The sequence below is a fragment of the Quercus robur genome, chromosome 10 (genome assembly GCF_932294415.1).
Source record: "Quercus robur chromosome 10, dhQueRobu3.1, whole genome shotgun sequence".
Lineage (NCBI taxonomy): Eukaryota > Viridiplantae > Streptophyta > Magnoliopsida > Fagales > Fagaceae > Quercus > Quercus robur.
In genome coordinates, this window is record NC_065543.1 from 36245294 (window position 1) to 36264844 (window position 19551).

General features: G+C 39.0%; 1 protein-coding gene across 4 annotated transcripts; it reads right to left on the reverse strand.

Annotated features, from left to right (window-relative positions):
• Positions 1–6571: 6571 nt before the first annotated feature.
• Positions 6572–12185, reverse strand: LOC126701740 (plant cysteine oxidase 3-like). 4 transcript variants are annotated; one of them, XM_050400084.1, is made up of 6 exons: positions 12036–12185; positions 10745–10935; positions 10069–10220; positions 9541–9703; positions 8274–8474; positions 6572–6983 (listed from the first exon to the last, which is right to left on the reverse strand). In XM_050400084.1, exons 2-6 carry the CDS (start codon positions 10854–10856, stop codon positions 6850–6852), a joined length of 762 nt encoding a protein of 253 aa, XP_050256041.1. In that variant the 5' UTR covers positions 10857–10935; positions 12036–12185; the 3' UTR covers positions 6572–6849. The 4 variants fall into 4 exon arrangements, with proteins under 4 accessions (XP_050256041.1, XP_050256042.1, XP_050256043.1 ...); XM_050400085.1 differs by having other exon boundaries at positions 6572–6980; positions 10745–11468; positions 12036–12179; XM_050400086.1 differs by having other exon boundaries at positions 10117–10220; positions 10745–11468; positions 12036–12174.
• Between the last annotated feature and the right edge of the window lie 7366 nt (positions 12186–19551).

Here is a 19551-nt window from a genome sequence, read left to right on the forward strand (position 1 = left end):
ACTTGCTTACGTAATACACGGGCCGTTGCGTGCCGTTGTCCTCTCGGATCAGTACTAGGCTAACCGCATGATCGGCGACTGCGATGTATGCATAGAGTACCTCGTCGGCCTCGGGACTGGACATGATCGGAGGTCGGGCGAGGTATTCTTTGAGCTGTTGGAATGCTACGTCACACTCCTCAGTCCACTCGAAACCCTTCCACTTATGCAATAGGAGGAAAAAAGGTCTGCATCTGTCCGCCGAGCGGGAGATGAAACGGTTCAAAGCTGCTATCATGCCGGTAAGCTTCTGGACTTCTTTGGGATTCCGAGGAGGCTGCATACTATGAATGGCCCTTATTTGGTCAGGGTTAACCTCAATCCCCCGATGGGTTACCATGTAGCCAAGGAATTTCCCCGATCCCACTCCAAATGAGCACTTGGAGGCGTTCAGTCGCAGTTTGTACCTTCTCAGAATGTGAAACACCTCGTCAAGGTCCCTGATGTGCTCGGTCACCAGTTTACTCTTTACTACCATATCGTCTATATACACCTCGACAGTTTTTCCCATCTGCTGTTCAAACATCCTAGTCATCATCCTTTGATAGGTCGAACCGGCATTCTTCAGGCCAAAAGGCATCACCTTGTAATGATAGTTACCAATTGGGGTGACAAAGGCAGTTTTTTCCTGGTCTTCCGCGGCCAAGGATATCTGATGGTAGCCCTGGAAAGCGTCCAAGAAACTCATTCGGGGATGCCCGACAGTTGCGTCGACCAGTCGGTCTATCCGCGGCATTGGGAAAGGATCCTTTGGGCAAGCCTTGTTTAAGTCCGTGAAGTCCACACAGACTCGCCATTTCCCGCTCTTCTTCTTCACCACGACTGTGTTCGCCAACCATTCGGGGTAGAACACTTCCTTGATAGCCCCAGCTCTTTTCAATTTTGCTACCTCCTCCCTCACAGCGTCTGCATGCTCCCTTGATGGGCGCCGAGGGGGCTGCTTCTTTGGGGTAATGGCCGGATTAACGTTAAGGTGATGGCGTATTAGGTCTGAGTCAACCCCAGGTGCTTCATAAGGATCCCAAGCGAATACGTCCTTATTTCGGCGCAGGAAATTAATTAGCGCCGACTTCTCCTGTGCTGGTAGCTCCGAGCCGATCTGGAAAAATCTCTCGGGGTCTGATCCGACGAACACCTTCTCCAGCTCTTCACAGCTCACTTCCATGGCCGGTCCTTCATTACCTGTAGATAGGACCGGGGTTCTTGATTGCTATAAGGTATTCCCGGTTGAAGTGGAGGGCACGTTGCTTAATTGTCGAGCAATTGCCGACACCATGCATCGCCTGGCCATTCCTTGATCCCCCACTATCTCTTTGATTCGGCCCTCTGACGGATATTTCACTTTCTGGTGCAGGGTAGACGACACAGCCCCTAGCGTATGAAGCCATGGCCGTGCCACAATAGCTGTGTAGGGTGAGTATGCGTCCACCACAATGAAGTCCACTTCCACTACTTCTATGTCTGTTTGCACAGGCAATCTGATCATGCCCTTCGGGATGACGATTTTTCCCTCAAAACTAAGCAGGGGAGCATCGTATGGAGACAGGTCTTCCTGCTTTAAATTCAGCCCCTTATACAAGTCTGGGTACATCACCTCCACGGCGCTACCCTGATCAACTAACACCCTCTTCACGTCATAACCTCCTATTCTGAGAGTCACGACTAGGGCGTCGTCATGGGGCTGAATAGTTCCCTCCTTGTCTTCCTCCGTGAACCCAATTAATGGCGGGGTCCTCCCTCTAGCACTCCTGGACTCCCTTCCACCTGGCTCTGCCGGGGACTTACCCACTGACATTACTCTGAACGGGCCGGAACCGGTTCTCCCAGGTGCGGCAAGAATGACATTTATCGTGCCTATTGGTGGCCTCAAAGCGCTTTGCCTGGTATCGACATTTGATTGCTCAGGGCGTTGCAACAGATGCCTTAGCTTCCCTTCTCGGACAAGCCGATCCAAATAGTTTTTCAGGTTCCTGCATTCGTCAGTAACGTGACCAGGCTCTTGGTGATACGCACAATATAGATTCTGATTGCGTCTTGAGGAGTCGCCCGCCATCTTATTCGGCCATTGGAAAAAGGGTTCATGCTTTATTTTCTCCATGATCTCGTGTAATGGCTCTCGGAACACGGCGTGGACTACTTGAGCCCCTGTGGATCTCGATTGTTCCATATAATCTCTTCTCGGCTTATTACTGCTACTGAAGTGGTCCGACCTGGAGTCCCTTCTCTCCTGAGGGACAAACTTCGCCTTTCCCTTCCCGGTTTGCTGGTCCTCTTCGACCCTTTTATACTTGTCTATCATGTCCATGAGTTGCCGAACGCTGGTGGCTGGCTTCCCCGTAAGAGACTTTCTTAAGCCGTGCTCTGTCGGCAAGCCCCTTTTAAAGGCACTGATGGCGACGTCATCGTGACTTCCTTCTACCTCGTTGTGCACCTCCCAATATCTGTCCGAGTAGGCCTTCAGTGTTTCTCCTTCTCGCATGGACAGAGATAAAAGGGAATCGAGGGGTCGAGGGACTCTAGTGCTGGTGATGAAGCGGGAGCCAAAGGCCTGCGTCAACTGTTTAAAGGAGTCTATGGAGTTTGGTGGGAGGGCATCAAACCATCTCATGGCCAGGGGCCCCAGGCTGGAGGGAAACACTTTACACATTAACGCCTCGTCCCTAGAGTGGACGGCCATCCTTTGGTTGAACTGGCTCACGTGCTCCACTGGGTCAGTTCGACCATTGTACAGGGTAAACGTTGGCTGATTAAATCGTCGAGGGAGCACCGCCCGCTCTATTCTACGGGTAAATGGCGACTGGGAGATTCGATCCAGGGCCTTGCTCATGGCGTCATTGACTAAGCCTTGGTAAGGTGGGCTTTTGCGGCCGCGTTTGTGAGGCCTCTCTTCCTCATAGGAGAACGTCCCGCTTGGAGGGGTCCTCGTCCTTCGTCTGTATTCATCATCCTCACCACTGCTAGTATCCGAAATGGGCAAAGGACGTTTTTGCTGGGCTCGCCGCAGCCTTTTCTTCAAATCCTCAATCTCTTGCTGTAGAGCCTTCTGCTCGTTGTGCTGGTGGGACGCATGATCTTTCCCTTTCGAGCGACTTCTACTCGCGTGAGAGGTGTTCACACTGCCCTATCGTTGATCATTTTGGTCCTTTGCTTGTTCAAGGTTTACAAAGTTGTCCTGTCGTTGAGATTCTGTACGTCCGGTTTGGCGCGGACCTGATCCTTCCATCCCTTGCTGTTTCACTTGTCGAGACGCAAGTTCTTCCCACAGACGGCGCCAATTGTAGGGGCACGATTTTGGGGCTCTGGCCCAAAAGGCAGGTGATCCTGGCCCAAAAGTCCCTTAACAATGAATTTGTAGAGAGTAGGTTACAGAACTAGATCTTCGACAGAAGAAACGCAATTACGACCGTGTCATGCAACCAGTTGGACGTAAGGATATCCCTTCAAACCTTTGGAATGATGGTCCCTGGGGCTGTTTCATATTCTTCTGTCTCTTTTCTCTTTCTCTATCTTTTTCTTTGTTCCGCTTCCCATCCTTTTTCCATGGGGATCTTCTTCTCTTATATAGCATCCTTCCTAAGATCATGACCCTACACTTGTCAGCCATCTGACCTTCCACTTGAGTGCCTGTCCCATAGGCCATCCTTTTTTCTTTTCTGTGAGTTGCACTGGCCAAGATGATTCTGCCTTTCTGTCCCTTCCACATTAATGCGGCTGGAAAAGTAGTTCCTTGGCATTTAATGCGGCAGTTGTGGTTGCCCCCCTTCCTGGACGCCATGCACCATTCCTTCGTATTGAGTGACCTTTCGCTAGGTAGGAGGTGCGAATTTGACACTCACTTGGCGAGTCCGAGGAGGTACTCCTCCTCGGACGCCCCTAAGCAGGCCCGGCCCATCATAGTTAGGATGGGATATCCTGCGCCCCCTGCCTTTTCTTCTTATCGTGGTTGGGCTTGGTACATGAACTACGGCCCAACATCCGCTGACAGATTTTATCCCCCACAATACCTTTAGTCTTTTTTTCTTTTTTTTTTAGGGTGAAAAAATACCTTTAGCTATTAAATACCCCTACCTACTTTTTGTTTTTGGGTTTATTAAATGCCACTTTGTTTCATTGGTCTTGAAAAAGAGCATAACTTCTAAATAAATTATTGAGGAACCTTAAGTCCTACACTAGATGCTTTGCATTGAAATTTTTTTAGGCTCCGCTTGGGAGTTCATAAGGGAAGGGAATGGAATGGAATAATCATAAGAGAATGAAAAGGAATTGAATGTATTTAAGTAAGGGAAATGAATGGAATTGAATGAAATTAAGTAACCTTGATTGGATGTTTTAAAATAAACGAATGGAAAAGAATGAAATGTAAGTAATTTTGTTTGGGAGCAACATGGAGGGAATGAAATGGAATCATTTTATGACAATATTACTATTAGACTCCTATTTTAAAATAAAGAATTGAATATACAAGTGTATTTTGGGAGTTTTAGTAAAAAAATTATTAAATCTTATTCCATTCTCTCTCATTCCTCCCAATTTCGAGGGAATGAAAATTTGAGGTTTTAAGGGAATAGAGAGGAATGAGTGTTTTCTCCTACCCATTTCATTCCCTTGTAATTAAACTCCCAAATAAGGGAATGAGCTTTCCATTCCCTCCATTAAAACTCCCAACAAGGGAAGGGAAGAATATTCTAAAGTGATTCTTTTCATTCATTTCCATTCCATTCCATTCCCTCCTAGTCCCGAAATTTTATGTTCTTATTATATATTTGAAGTTTTTAATATGAGAAATGCTAATAGATGCCTTTAGAGCAATGATTAATAATCCATTTAAAGAAAGTTTTTATAAGAAAAGAAAAAAAAAAAAACAATTAATGTTTTGACAGTTTTTTAACCATTGTCCTAAGAGGGCTCATTAGCATAACCCTTCTAATATTAGGGTCATGCTAACGAGTGCTCTTAGGGCACTTGTTAATAATCTATTTTAAGAAAATTTTGACATCATTTTTATGGGAAATGAAAAAAATTGTCAAAATATTAATTTTTTTTTTCCCATAAAAACTTTCTTTAACTGAATTCTTAACTAGTACTCTAAGGACACTCATTAGCATTTCTTAATGTTATTGTGTCTATCTTAATTTCATGGATAAGCATACATAGCATATTATATACTACAAAGTTGATCTTGTTCTTGACATAATTGATTTAAATGCAGATGTGGGACTTGTTTCTGCCATAAATGTGAAGAAAAGGACGTGGATTCTCCTACTCAAAGGGTTTCTAGGCTTGATGATATGGTTATGCCTAGGTTTATATTTTGGAATAAAAAATATTTACGTACCCAATTTTATTCCATGCCATTGAGCTTGGAATTTAAAAAGCACCCGTGTAAGAACTCCAAAGCGGCACTAGATGATGTAATTTTTTTTTTAATGATTTACAATCTTGCTCCCATTCTCCTTTCACTCTGATTTTTGTTAACTCTGTTCCTCCTTTACTTTTCTACTTACCTTCATTCTTTTGCTTTGTTTTCCACGTATTACAAAAATTTCTATTGCTTTCTTATGTGGTTGTGGTGCTATTGACTTGGGCAACATTTGGGACCTGGTTGGAGATTTTTAGTAACGTTGTTTAAAATGATGTGAAAATTTACAGTATTCATAAAACAAAAAATGTGTTTGGTACTATATTTCAAATAACAAGTTTCAATGTGTGAAAAAACATAATTGTTTTGTTTGGTATGTGCATGTTTTATTTTTTTTTAAAGCCTGACAATCATAATACAATTTAATTTTTTTTATTTGAGGAGAGAGTATTTTTATTTATTTATTTGAGAGGTGAGAGAAGTTAGTTTATGTTTTGTCACATCAAGTGGGTCCCATAGCTTTTTTTTTTTTTGGGTTTCCCACAATGTATCCTCAAAGCTTTCAACCAGAGACTAATCACTGTTCGTGCCGGGTCGGTCCACGAAGGGGTAAAGCACTGGCCCAGGGATTCTTTTCAAAGTGCAGGTAGCAGGACTCGAACTAGGGAGCACACCTAGTCGAGCCAAGTACAAGCACTCTGAGACCAAGCGCCGAACCGCTTGGCCAACCCCACTGGGTTTGTCCCATAGCTTTCAACATATTTACAAAAGTGTTATTGAGCAACGTTGTTTAAAAACTAAAAATCAATAAGAAGGGTTTTCTAAATTCAATATTTAAACATCTTAAAATGAACAACAAAACTCAAACACTTCAGTAAAAAACACATTTATCAAACGCGTTGTTTTTTTTTTTGAGCTCACAATTTTCAGTGATTAAATACAACTGTTATTCAAATACCCTAACCAAGCAGGCCCTATCCTCTCACATTTTCATTCTCCATCAAACGAGCTTATGGAATGTTTGAGCAATTCAAACATACTAGGGATATGCAAGCTTTTGACATAACAGAGGAGAGGTTGGAGTAGTTTATCCAGATTAATTATATCTATTTTCATGAAAAAGTAAAGAAAAGAAAAAGCATAGTAGTGTAACAGCCAGCCCTTGTTAATAAAGGAAGACCAAAAATAAACAAATCATTATTGACGTGATTGAAATCCTTGAATAATAACCAAAATGGCCAATTAACTTGGAGAATAGAGATGGATTTCGAAATGACTTCATGTTAAAGTTCGGTAGGTGATCATCTATAAAGCACCCTGCATCAGCATTTTATAGTACCTCTTTTGTAAGACTATGGCAGGAATCAAGGCATTAACATTTTCTATGGTCCAAAGCTAGAACTGAACGCAAATGAGAATTTTGAATTATCTAAACAAAAGTGATGAGACAGCTAGAGCTCAATGGCTGGGCCAGCATATTTTCCGTCGCAGATATTGAGATCATCTGGTGTTTCTATCGCTGCAAGCCATGCATAGTCCTCTTCTTTCCCATCTGGTGTTTCTATAAAAGCTCTATTTCCTGCTGCTGCATTAACATGTTCAACAAGCCACTCAAGTTGTTCTCATGTAATATAAGACAAGGATAACTTACATACAATACCTCAGGTTTGAACTTGATTTTAAACTAAACATGTGATTTTCAAATATTTCAATGTCAATTGTGTACTTATAAAGTTGCGACTTTTCACAACTGTGAGACCCTGTTAGCTGGGACTAATGGAGCACTGACACTCATGTGGGGTGTTAAAATAAATAAATAAAGCGCATAGAGCATGACATGGTCAAAAGCTCCAAAAAAATCTGTTGTTTTATTGAAAGTAAATAAAATTGGACAGGGTTTTACTCCAACTCACAACATGTTGATTATGTATTGTCACCAACTTAATAATCATGTAACTTGCTTAGATGAATTAATGGGTCATCTGGTTAAAATACACTTGGATAGTCATCTAAATTGTCATGTAATAGACTGGAGAAAATTCTTTCAAACTAATTTGGAGAAAAACTTCATCTAACATTATTCTCTTTCACCATCACATTCCCTCACTAAAGTTTTTCCACTCTACTATTGGTCATATTGAAAATCTCTAGCTCATAAAATCAAAAAGTAAATGTGAACAAATTTAGGAAGACAAGTACAGGTGTTGCTGAACCAATCAGAGATGAGGACACGGAAAACAAATAACAAGAGAGCAGTGGTTAAAAGAACTACAGCTCTAAAACTCAAAAAGAATAGCTCATGAGGAGTTTACTGTTGGTCTCACTAGCTTTTGAAGTGATGGTGGTGGTTATCTAAGGACTTACGTCTCTCAGTGCATAGTGGTGTTTTATTAAAATCATAATAGTTGACTATATTTAAATTTCCAAGTTCCAACATTTTCTTATTCTTTGGACTTTTATGTTTCAGTTTCTATGTCATAATATTGGATATCTATTCATTTGAATACATGAGTGCTTTTTTTTTGTGGGGAGGGGGGGGGGGGGGGGGGGGGGGGGGTGGTTGTTGAATGGGGTGTGTTGTTTGTGGTCCAATATCACATGTGGTTCACAAGCAATAGTCCTTCTCCAATATTAGGGAAATCACATGGTCAATATCTTAGAAATTTAGAAACTTGGGGTTTAATTGGAAATCAAGGTGAAACCATGGGATTCTCTATGTCACTTCCAAAAAATTAGTCAAAAAAGAAGACGAATAAGAGGGAGGAAGAAGAAATATGAATTAAAGAGCTATATGTGCATAATCATAGTATAGCACAACAGAAAGAAAAGAAAAAGGAAATAAAAATAACATTAAAATTACTTTAAAGATACTTACAGAAGGTAGAGTAGGGGTAGTCATGGTAGTAGCTATATTTTCTGCCTGGTTCTTCTCTGTATGGAGGTGAGAGGATGTCAAGTACAGCACAAGGGGTGACTGCAGTCAAACAATGCAAATTACCCCCACTTTTTGGGTACAAAACTGTGGCCTCACATGGTGCTGTCAAAACTTTATCAGCCGACAACTTTGCCAATCTTACTGCAAATCAGAAAATTTTCATCAAAAGTTCCAACTACTGATCCTATATCTGAAAATCAAGAGCAAGACCTTAGACTATAGATGACAACAACAAAATCTTAATCGCAAAATTTTGATACGGCCTCTCAGGCTTCCAAAAACAAGATAATGTCAATTCCACTCATGAAATTTGGCTGCTTCACAGTCAAGGAAATAGAAATCATGCTGCTTTTCAGACAAGAAGAGTGAAGTTGCTATTCCTCTTTCAGTAAAAGGTGACAATGCCCAATTAGAGATACGCAGAGCAGCTGTTGGCTGGGGATTGGTGATTACAAGTAAAGGAGATTGTAGAGACAAGCCCACGTTTCACAATGATGTGGACAGCGTAAGTATACAGGCGAAGATCAATATTGTAACAGTTATCTAATTGGCTGATATATGGCATAAAACCGAATTCATAGATATGCAGCTCCAATCAACAGGGTAAAATTTAGACCATGGAAATGACAAACCTGCCATTAGAGCTGAGGCATCATGAATACAATACTTACATCAACAACTAATTGGAAAATTAAAAAAGAAGAAAAAAATCTCCTATCATATATAATATACACTGTTTCTAATCAAAATCCTACAAAAGATAATCTGTCTTTGATATCTTTTTCTCCTTCACTTGGAACTGAGAATAGTAATTTTCATATTATTAGCATGCAATTTCCTTCTTTATCATTTTTTTGGTTTTAAATAGGCCCCATAGAACACATCCTAAATTAAACACCACCCCCCCCCCCCCCCCCCCCTCTTTTCTTATTCAATGCTGTACACATCAAACTTATACTGCTTCTAGATCATTTCAAAATTACAATTCAATCTGTCCATCATTGCAGGGGATTGAGAGATTAAAGCTCCATAGCATAAAAGTGCGTTTTAAGTTCTATTCTCATATATTTTCTTAAAGTAGGATAGGAATTTCATACAAGAAAACATCATAAGGGATATACATATTAATCGAGCTAGAATTGGCTTTAGGTAATTAAAAGTCCTAGAATCTGTTGTGACAAGCTGAAAATGAAATGAGAAAACAGACCTGGAAAGGAACTAGGTCCTTTTGTTTCCTGGATTTGGGCAGGCTCAACCCAATCATAAGCTTTCACATGCACAGAGCCATAGAGAACTTTGCTAAAAACAGTCATCTCAGGATGGTTATGGAGTGGAAAAACTGCGGAAGTAGGAAGGCAAAATATACACATCTACAAATAAAAAAGCAAAATAGTTCTTACTCAATACTTGAGTAATATATTTGAAACAGCTTGTCACATGCACACACTGGCCACACAGATAACGTCAGACGCATGCAAAGAGGTAGGTTTAGAACCTACTGATAAATGATCTTAACCAATCTGTACACTAATTTCATAGAAATTTTATTTCTAATCAAGGGAAAAAATAAATGCTAGAAATAAGAACAAATCAAAAGAATTGGGCAAAGCATTAAACTCCCATATTTTCAAGGTCTGTAACAGCAACACTAAGAATTACAAACTTGCAATGAGGTGAGCATGAACTGCAGGATTCAACGAATTTTCATTCAGGATAAGAAGATGCTAGAGCTTACAGTAGAACTATGACATTTATATACTTCCAAATAAGTTATTGGTTGTGCCCGTCGTTCTGCCCTGTCTAGTTGGTTAATTCCAAAATTTCCATGTTCTAGATCATCATCCGAAAGTTCCACTTTAAGCCCAACATCAGCTGGACCAAGTGTGTCTGTAATAGAGTGAAAACCATATGTTAGAAGCATAAAGCTACATTTTACAACAAAATGTTTATGAAAATACATAGAATATAGCTTCATGGGAAACTATTACAGCCCTTAGCTATAAGCAAGCTTTAAGCAGGCACGAAGTTATTAATCTCTATACTTTAATAAAATTTACTGTAGTATTTAGTAAAACTTTCCCTAGAAATGGCAGCTGGATTACACTTTATGCCAACTATCAATTAAAAGAATTCACTAACACATATTGCAAAGTCAATATTATGGCCCAATTTCATGTCTATTTCATCTCTACTCATGTATATTGAGATTTTTAAAAATATTTGACTCCAATGTGACCCTTACAATAGGATACCACAATCAAATAAAGAAAACTCAAAACAAATTCACATATGTCCAATACCCATTTCCTCAACTGAGCCAAAGTGCCAAACATTGCAAAGTGCACAAATTTTTTTCAACTTGCACATAAAAGAGAATGCAATTAGAAGAAAGGAAAGAAATTGAGAAATACCCAGAAGAGAACAGATACTCTGGGAAGCTTGAGGAGAGGGAGAGGTAGAGGGAGTGAAGGTGTTGTTGCAGTGGTCATAGAGAGCCTGAACTTTGGAGTTGTTCTTAGTCATGCTTAGGTGCCTTAACAAACAAGGTAGCTGTTATGACCCCCTCCATGGCCGCGTGCAGATCCTCTTTTCCCTCGAGGGGCTATGGTTAGATTTAAGGATTTTCAGAAATAAAACAGCAGACAAGAGGAAATTTATAGTTATACTTCGAGGGATAACCAAGACCTCCTTAACAAGCAAAGCTTGATTTTTACTAAAATATTCTCATATCCCTTTATTAATCATAATAGGCCTTACAACTGAACGTAAAAACAAATCCAACACCTAAACGATAGAAACAATTCCTACAATCTAGCCTACTAATCTGATAAGGATAAAGGCAATTGTTATCCCATTAAATAACAAATACTTGAAATATTAGATAACAATCAATAGCTAAGATAAAGATAAACTCTTAAGCAAATTCAAAAGCTAGAACCAATCTGGTAGGACAGCTGGTACGTAACAGTAGCTTTGTTTTGTAAGAATCTCCTAGTCTTATCGGTTGCTTTGTGGATTTTTGAAAACATTGCTTGGTTCAGGCGAGAAATTATAACGAGTGAAGGTGTGCTAGAATTAGAAACCCTTCTCTTTCGTGGTACGGATAAATTTTGTAAGGTCCTCCACAGACGACAGCTGGACCACCAAAAGATTGACGCGTCATCAATTATAAATAGACAATTTATATATTTAATTATAAGGTGTTAAAGCTGATCACATTTATTATTACATTAATTTGTAACCTTCATACAGTAAAATTTGCAGCTCGACCATCTTTCTCTCTATGTATATATAAACTGAAGTATATTTTTGGTCTTAAAGCAATCTAGTCCTACTAGGATTGGAATAGGGTTCAATAGGTTTCGTATAAACACCATGGTTTTGAAATCCTTACCAGACCATATGGTCCGACCCGTTTAACCAAAAACCGTCCCTACAGACGGTTTTTTTAACCCCAAAACCCACTATACACAAAAAACATAGTAAACCGTTCGAACCGCGGTTAAACCGCCCGGATTGCAGAACCGTGGCCGGGTCTCACGGGTCAGGCCGAAACTGGAAAAAATAAGAAAAAGAAGAAGCGTTGTGCCATTTTCTCTGTTGAACTTTGCCTTTTTATCTCTCATCCTCACCACAAATCCGAAAATGCAGTCCCAAAACACATTAAGTCCACAAAATAAAAAAGAAATGAAAAGCACAAACCTTATCTTTACCCCTTCTTCTACGTTTTCCAATTCTTCCTTCTTCTCCGTTCTTCTGCGTTTATTCTTCTTTTGTTTCTTTGGCGTTTCCTTTCTTCTTTTGTCACTGGTGCCCAAAACCAAAAGGAATCGAAAGTTTAATAAAGTTGTCTACCAATATGGCAGACACTACCCCTTCCCCATGAAAAAGTTGGACATGTGGCCACGATTCAACCATTCATTTGCTTTTAAATATTTAATTGCATTATTTATTGGTACTACAAACCCACATATTCGTATATTAAATTCATGTATGGTTCTTCTCAACAACCATTCATGTACTGTTATTGTAAATTAGGATTTATATTATAGATTAAATCTGTATAATATTACATAAATTTATAAAAAAGTGTACAATATTATACATATTTACATAAAAATATATAACGTTGTAGACATTCATTTTGTTTATAATATAAATTTATTTTATCTTGATAGAATATGTAAACTAATAATTTTTTTTAATTATTATTTTTAACAATTAATAATAATAATCCATTGATTTTTGAAACATCATAATGAAAGTTATGATATAAAAAATACATTTGAATGATGGTCTTTATATTTATTAGAATTATTTTAGTTAGTTTTTCTATTTATACTAATTTATTATATTTATCTATATTTTAAATAACTATTAAATTAATTATGACAGCATCACGGTTCGACCTCGATCCAACCTTGAAAACCTTAAACCTCTTCATTCTTCGGTTCTTTGAACGGTCCGATTTTCAAAACCATGATAAACACTGTCTAATGTTCAGTTGTATAGTAAAATCAATGGTAAATAATGATTTTGGTCTCTAATGTTTACAATATGTATCAATTTAGTTCCCAATGTTTTAAATGTGTCAAAATAGTTAATATTGTTGAGTGATGATGGAAAATACTGATATGGTTAATGGTGGTTATTAAAATTGTTGAGAAATTTAGACCCCGGTTGATAGAATTAACAAATTTTAAATCCAAATTGTTAATTATGAATAAAATTTGTTAAAACAAACAAATATCAATATCATGTCAAAATCATGCAGCGGAAAAGTAAATAAGACAAGATATGATAACCCAGAAAAACCAATGAAACAAACTAGTTTCACAGTAAAAAACCTAGGGGGAAACCTTCCCGAAAAGCAATCAACTATAGTAAAGAGAAGTTTCAGATCTAGTACAAAACCTTTGTCCCTAGACTCTACAATCCCTGCAGATGAACTCACAGCAGAAACCTTTCACCGCTTCAGAACCTCTGAACTCTTTAATATATGAACGCCACCCTTTGATGCACGAATCCCAGTACGTGACTAACCAATTGCGCGGATCCCAGTACGAAACTTAATCACCAACTAGAAGAAGATTGTTGGCTGCAAAGTTCTTCACTTCATCAACAATGAAGATCAAGAAGCACTTGGTTAAAAAACCCTAAGGCGCAAAGACGCAGTAGCTTCTTTCAGAGAGAATAAGGCATCGGTCACCTTTTGCATATGTTCTTCTTGTATTCTCTCATGTGACAGCCTCTAAAATAAGCCTTATATATGTCTAGGGTTGTGAGAAAAGAAACCCTACACAAATACATAAGCTTGGGCTGAAAATCAGATCTGGAAATCTGAATTCCCGTAACCTCGATAGATACCTCGATAGATAGTATCTGTCGAGCCTCATTAAACCTCGATAGATACCTCGATAGCTATTTGTCGAGCTATCTGTCCAGCTTTAGTGAACAGCTTTTCTTCATTTGTTTCTTGGTCCAATCTTTATGGCTTTAATACAAGACTTGAACAACATGTTTCTTGAAGTATTAAACACATCCTAGATCTACCCAAATACAAGTAAAGTGCGTTTTGTCAAAGGATTAGTCAATTACATAAAATAGTGACATATGTTCCTAACAAGTGAATCACATATATCCTAACAAAAATATCAATTTTATGTCACCTAAGTTGTCATATGTGTTGCAATGTGGGCTAAATTATTTATTAAAAATTTGATATTTTTATATCAATGTTAGACACATTAGCAGTTTCCATCCATCACTTAACAATGGGAAAAATATATTTTGGTACAATATCAAAAGGTTAGAAACTAAACTGACACATTTGAAATGTTAGAGACCAAATTGATGCGTAGTATAAACATTAAGGACTAAAGTCATAATTATCCTAAAATCAATTTATTTTGCTCTCTTTTCACAAACAATAGTAGGAAGCAATAACATAAACCAACTACAAGGAGCAGCAAGTGTTTAATAAAAAGATTAGTTGTCCATCAATTTATTAAGATTGTTTCCAAGGCCATGGACATACAATTTTTTATATTAAGCACAAGATCGGGTTCGATCTAGGATTGCATGTACAGTTTTTTAATTTAAAAAATTAGTGGTCACATCAATTAAAAATTGTCATATTATTGCTTTGCAAGACACGTAAACAAGAAACTAACGGAAGTAAACAAAGGAACCTATATCTCTCATTTTTTGAAAATTTAGGAATTAAAAACACTCATTTGAAACGTCATAGATCAAAAAGCACTCATAAGGTAAACTTTAGAAATCAATAATATATTTCAACTTTTTTTTTAAAGAAGAATTTGGTAACATTCTCCATAGCAAGTTCCAAAGCCCCCTTCACAACCTCATGATGGAAGAAAGTAACACCCCCAACTCCCTTGTGCACCTACATGCTGGAGCAAACAGGTAATCAATTATGCACATCATACTTTCAATTCATTGAGATACCACAGTAACATGAAAAACGTTTTACCTATTTTTCTTCGCGTGCTAAGCTTGTATCATCTTTCAGTTCTCTTCGATTTTTAGGCTAACCCTTTGAACCAGCTGCAAGCAACCTTTTTTTTTTTTTTTTTTTTTCATAACAGTGAAGTGTAGATAGAAATCCTTAAGTTCAGGACGATCCTATGATGCACGGGTACAAATACGAGTATGGGTACATGCGGGGATGGGTAAAAGAATACGACATTTTTTGAAAAACTTAGGGTACGATACGTCAGAAATACGTGTATTAATAACTTAGGGATAATTACACATAACCCACCTGTGGTTTGGGCGAAAATCACTTTGCCTACCCGTGGTTTGAAAAGTGTCACTTAACCCATCTGAGGTATGTTTCCGTCAATCTCCGTAACCCACCTCGGTCTCTGTTGTTACAAAAATACCTTTTAACCCCAAAATAGAACATAACGCGAATCAAAACACCCAAAACTCAAAAACTTTTCGAGAGAGAGACCTGAGGTGAGATCAGCTTGTTCTTCGTGGTTTGAAGCGTCTGGAGGGGGAGAAAACACTTGTTTTGCATCATCGAAGCTAGGCAAGGTATATGTGACTGCTGTTCATCGCGACCCACCCACGTATTTGTGTCTGTTCTTGATTTAGGGTTTCAGATTTTGTTCAAGTGCGAACTTACTGTGTGAAAGTCTAAATTTGTACTTCCCAGGAATCGTGTTATGTTGATATGTCTTCATCAAGTGGTAATTTCTCGGGTTCATGTGGACATATGTCCAATGAGTAGACTTGTGTTTTAAGAACAAGTTTGAGTTTGTACAATTTTGGGAGGAGGTTCTTGGGTTGTAGCCGTTATAAGGTTGGTCCTAAGTGTCCTTTCTTTGTTTAGGTTGATAACCCAACCTGTCCTCGTGGGAATGAAACTGCACCTTTGGCTCTAGAGAGGATGTCTAGGCTTCAGAGTGCTCTCCAACTAGCCAATGAGAGGGAAATGACAGCTCTGGAAACGACAGAAGAAGCTAGACAAATGGCAGAAAAGGCTCTTGAAGAGGAAGCCAAAGCCAAGGAGAGGGAGAGAAAGGCTCGAACTGTCTGTACAAAAGCTAAGGACAAAGCCATGTTTGTTGAAGAGAAGCAGAGAATGTGGAAGTTTGCATGCATTTTGTCATGGATCTTTTTTGTTATTGTTATGTTGTTGTGTTTTGGCTCAATTGAGTTCTTTGGAGTGAAGAGACCTAGATTGTTGCCCTGAAGTAGTTAATTGGTTAGTAGAGATAGTTATGGCAATGGTGTTAATGAATTTGCATTGTAATAGCACTAGCCTACTGATGTAATGTTTTCATGTGTCAATGAATGAAGAATTGGTCAATTATTGAGTATTTTGTGCATACCATAACAACCATTCAATGGAAGAAATATTGGTCATGCCACTAGTCTGTGGGCATATAATGAAAGAAGTATTGGTCAATTATCAATGACTTGTGCATACCATAACAACCATTCCACAATAACAACTTCCATACACTATATTGGAAAAATATACTTGGACACAATCTGTAGTAGCAATAAATAAACTTCCATATAATCTGGTTTGGACAAATAATGTTCCATACAGTTACCTGCGCATACCATAACAACCATTCCACAGTAACAACTTCCATACAATCTATATTGGAAAAATCTACATGGACACAATCTGTAGTAGCAATAAATAAACTTTCATATAATCTAGTTTGGACAAATATTGTTCCATACAAACTGTAATACCACAACTTCCATATAACAACCTGGAGTGTATTGTACCTTAATTACAAAAAAGCACATTCCAAGGCCAGCTATATATATATATATATATATATATATATATATACACATACATATAATTGCTCAAAACAAGGTGATTGTTTTTGACACTAATTGATAATTATAAAAAGCCAACAGTGATCTTCACAAAAAAACAAAAAGGCCCACATGTTCCCACTAGCTTTACTCCCAATGCTGGCATGCGTACCCACTAGCTTCATTCATTTCTTGCCTTTACTCTTTCCTCTTTCCACCCATTGAATTCATTTTTGGTGGCCTTTGTGCAGCAAGCTGTCCTCTAGTCCTCACACCACCAATGCTCCTATTTGCATGTGAAGGCTACAAAATAAAAAATAGATCCACTTTGTTAAAAAATATCCCAGTCTATACAACCATCCAGGAAAGAGGTTACTCAACTAAGTTACCTATGAAGAACTTGGTAAGGTATCCCAGGTCTCCCTAGGTGTGTGAAACTTCGACTGTGAGGAAGAGAACCATTCTGCTCTCCTGTGAGATGGCCTAGCTTGATTTCCTTGCTGTGAGGATGAAGGCTGAGTGGCAGACATCATGTTGTAGGTCTGGGTAGGCTGCTGGGATGGTGGTTGGGGTGCAGGCTGAGGTGTAGATCTAGGTGCAGGCACCCCTCCCCTTGCCTGTAACAAAACCCAGTTTCAATACATAAATACCTTTGTAAGTTTAAAAACAAGTTTTTTTTTTTTTTTTTTTTGCCATTTAAATCCCAATTACTTAAAGCTTTTTCTCTTTCAAGTCCCTGTCTCCTCTGCCATGGTGTCTCCCCAGTGATGCCAGCCTTGTTCAGCCGACTTGCTTTGTAAGGGTTCCTAGGCTCATCAGAAGCCCTCTTTCTTTGCTTGGGTGGCCTGCCTGGTGGTTTGTATATGTGAGGTGCTAGGGGAGTAGGCTGTCCAGTCTCAGCCCATTCTAGCTGGCCAGGCATGGGAGGAAGTACCTCCTTGTATATCTCCATGTAAGTTTCTTTGAAGTAGCATGGGTGGGTATAGTCTTCTAGTGTCTCAATGTTTGTATAAATGGTTGTTATGGCATGTTTGCAAGGAATGCCATTTAAATCCCAAGACCTACAGCTACATGTCTTCTTGACCAAATCAACTACATGCCTCTCATACTGACTGCCTACCTCATAAAGGAAACTGCCAGTTGGGGTAGCACTAAATGGCTTACTTTCAACCTTCAATTTCTCCAACCTATCTTGTATGCTTGGACACAACTTTCCAGCATACTTCAGTATCCCTTCCCTTTTTGTGTAAAGCCTACTCATAAGTCTAACCCTAATCCACTCCAACATTGCCAAGATAGGCTTGTCCCTAGACTTCAATATCATTGCATTAAAAGACTCACTCAAGTTATTTACCAAACAATCTGTTAAGACCCTAGGAGTGAAGTGTGACCTTGTCCACTGTGCAGGTGCAATGTTTGCAAGATACTCATATGCCTTTTCATCCAAATCCCTTATGTACTGCATGCATCTCTCAAACTCCATTACTGTTGTGGCAGCAGCACACCTCCACAGTGCATCCTTCAGCTCCAATCCCTTGTGATCAACTTTGAAATTGTTGTAGATGTGTTTCACACAGTATCTATGCTCCACAGTAGGGAATAGTGTCTCTATTGCAGGTAGCCCCTGCAAATAAGCAAATAAGCAAACAAAACAAGTTAGTTCAGCAAACAAAGTAAACTATTCAAGTGTAACTGAACAAAACAAAACTTGCATACCTTTTGCCTATCAGAAATGAAGACCAACTGAAGCTCCTCTGGCCTCCCTATATCATCAGCAAAAATTTCCAAAAACCATATCCAAGACTCCCTGGTTTCTTGTTCCACAACAGCCATGGCTACTGGAAAAATGTTGTCATTTGCATCCTTGGCAGTGGCAAATAAGATTTGCCCACCAAATCTGTGCTTTATGTGACAACCATCTAAACTTATAAATGGCCTGCATCCATCTAAAAATCCAACCTTTTGAGCATTGAACCTAACATACAACCTCTTAAATTTTGGTTGGGAAGTCTTATCAGCCATTTCTGTTTGCAGTATAACCCTACTCCCCTTGTCTACAGTGTTTATCATTTGTGCATAGTCCCTAAGGACACCATATTGCAGTTGCTCATCTCCATTGATCAAATCCTTTGCCTTTCTCTTTGACCTATACACTTGGTTTACATTTAGTTCAACAGATAAATTTTGCATCACATGGTTGTATACACCACTCACCTCCCAATTTGGATTTTTGCTAAAATCCTTAATGAACCTCTTAGCAACATAAGCTGATGTTGCTTGGCTGTTTTTAAAAGACTTGGGGCAAGTACAGTCATCAGTCAAGGTCTTAATTTGAAATGTTAGCTCTCCACTTATTTGAGATGCATAACATCTCCACCCACACCCATTCTTGCAGTGAACTGATATCTTGGTCCTCTCATTAAGCTTGAATTTGATGTCAATAGGTTTTTTGATTGCATACTCTCTCAAAGCAGCTCTGAACACCTTTGCATTAGGAAACTTCATCTCCTTCTTCAGTACAACATTTCTCATGTCACTCTTAGCATTAAACTTTACCTGCTCAGGTACCTGCTCATCATCAGACCCATCCATGCTTACCATGTCATCCTCAAGGGCTGGCTCAGCCCACTCAGGGTCTGCATGGAATGCATTGCTTGATTCTGGGGCTGTGTGAGGTGCATTGCTTGATTCTGGGGCTGTATTGGGAGCAGAACCTTGTGGAGCTGAGTTTTGAGCACATGGTTGTGGAGCTGAGTTTTGAGCAGAACCTTGTGGAGCTGAGTTTTGAGCAGCAAATATATCATCACCAAAGTCATCCCCCTCTAGGCCTTCATTTAGCCAATCATCATCATCATCTCTTTCAACATTCTGTTCTTCATCTCTTGCACCAATCTCAACATCCTCAACA

Coding starts and splice junctions, on each gene's coding strand:
- LOC126701740 (XM_050400084.1), bottom strand. CDS start 10,856: ATGACTAAGAACAACTCCAAAGTTCAGGCTCTCTATGACCACTGCAAC. Junction 10,221..10,744: donor GAGTATCTGTTCTCTTCTGG/GTATTTCTCAAT, acceptor ACTCTATTACAG/ACACACTTGGTCCAGCTGAT. Junction 6,984..8,273: donor CTACCCCTACTCTACCTTCT/GTAAGTATCTTT, acceptor ATGTTAATGCAG/CAGCAGGAAATAGAGCTTTT.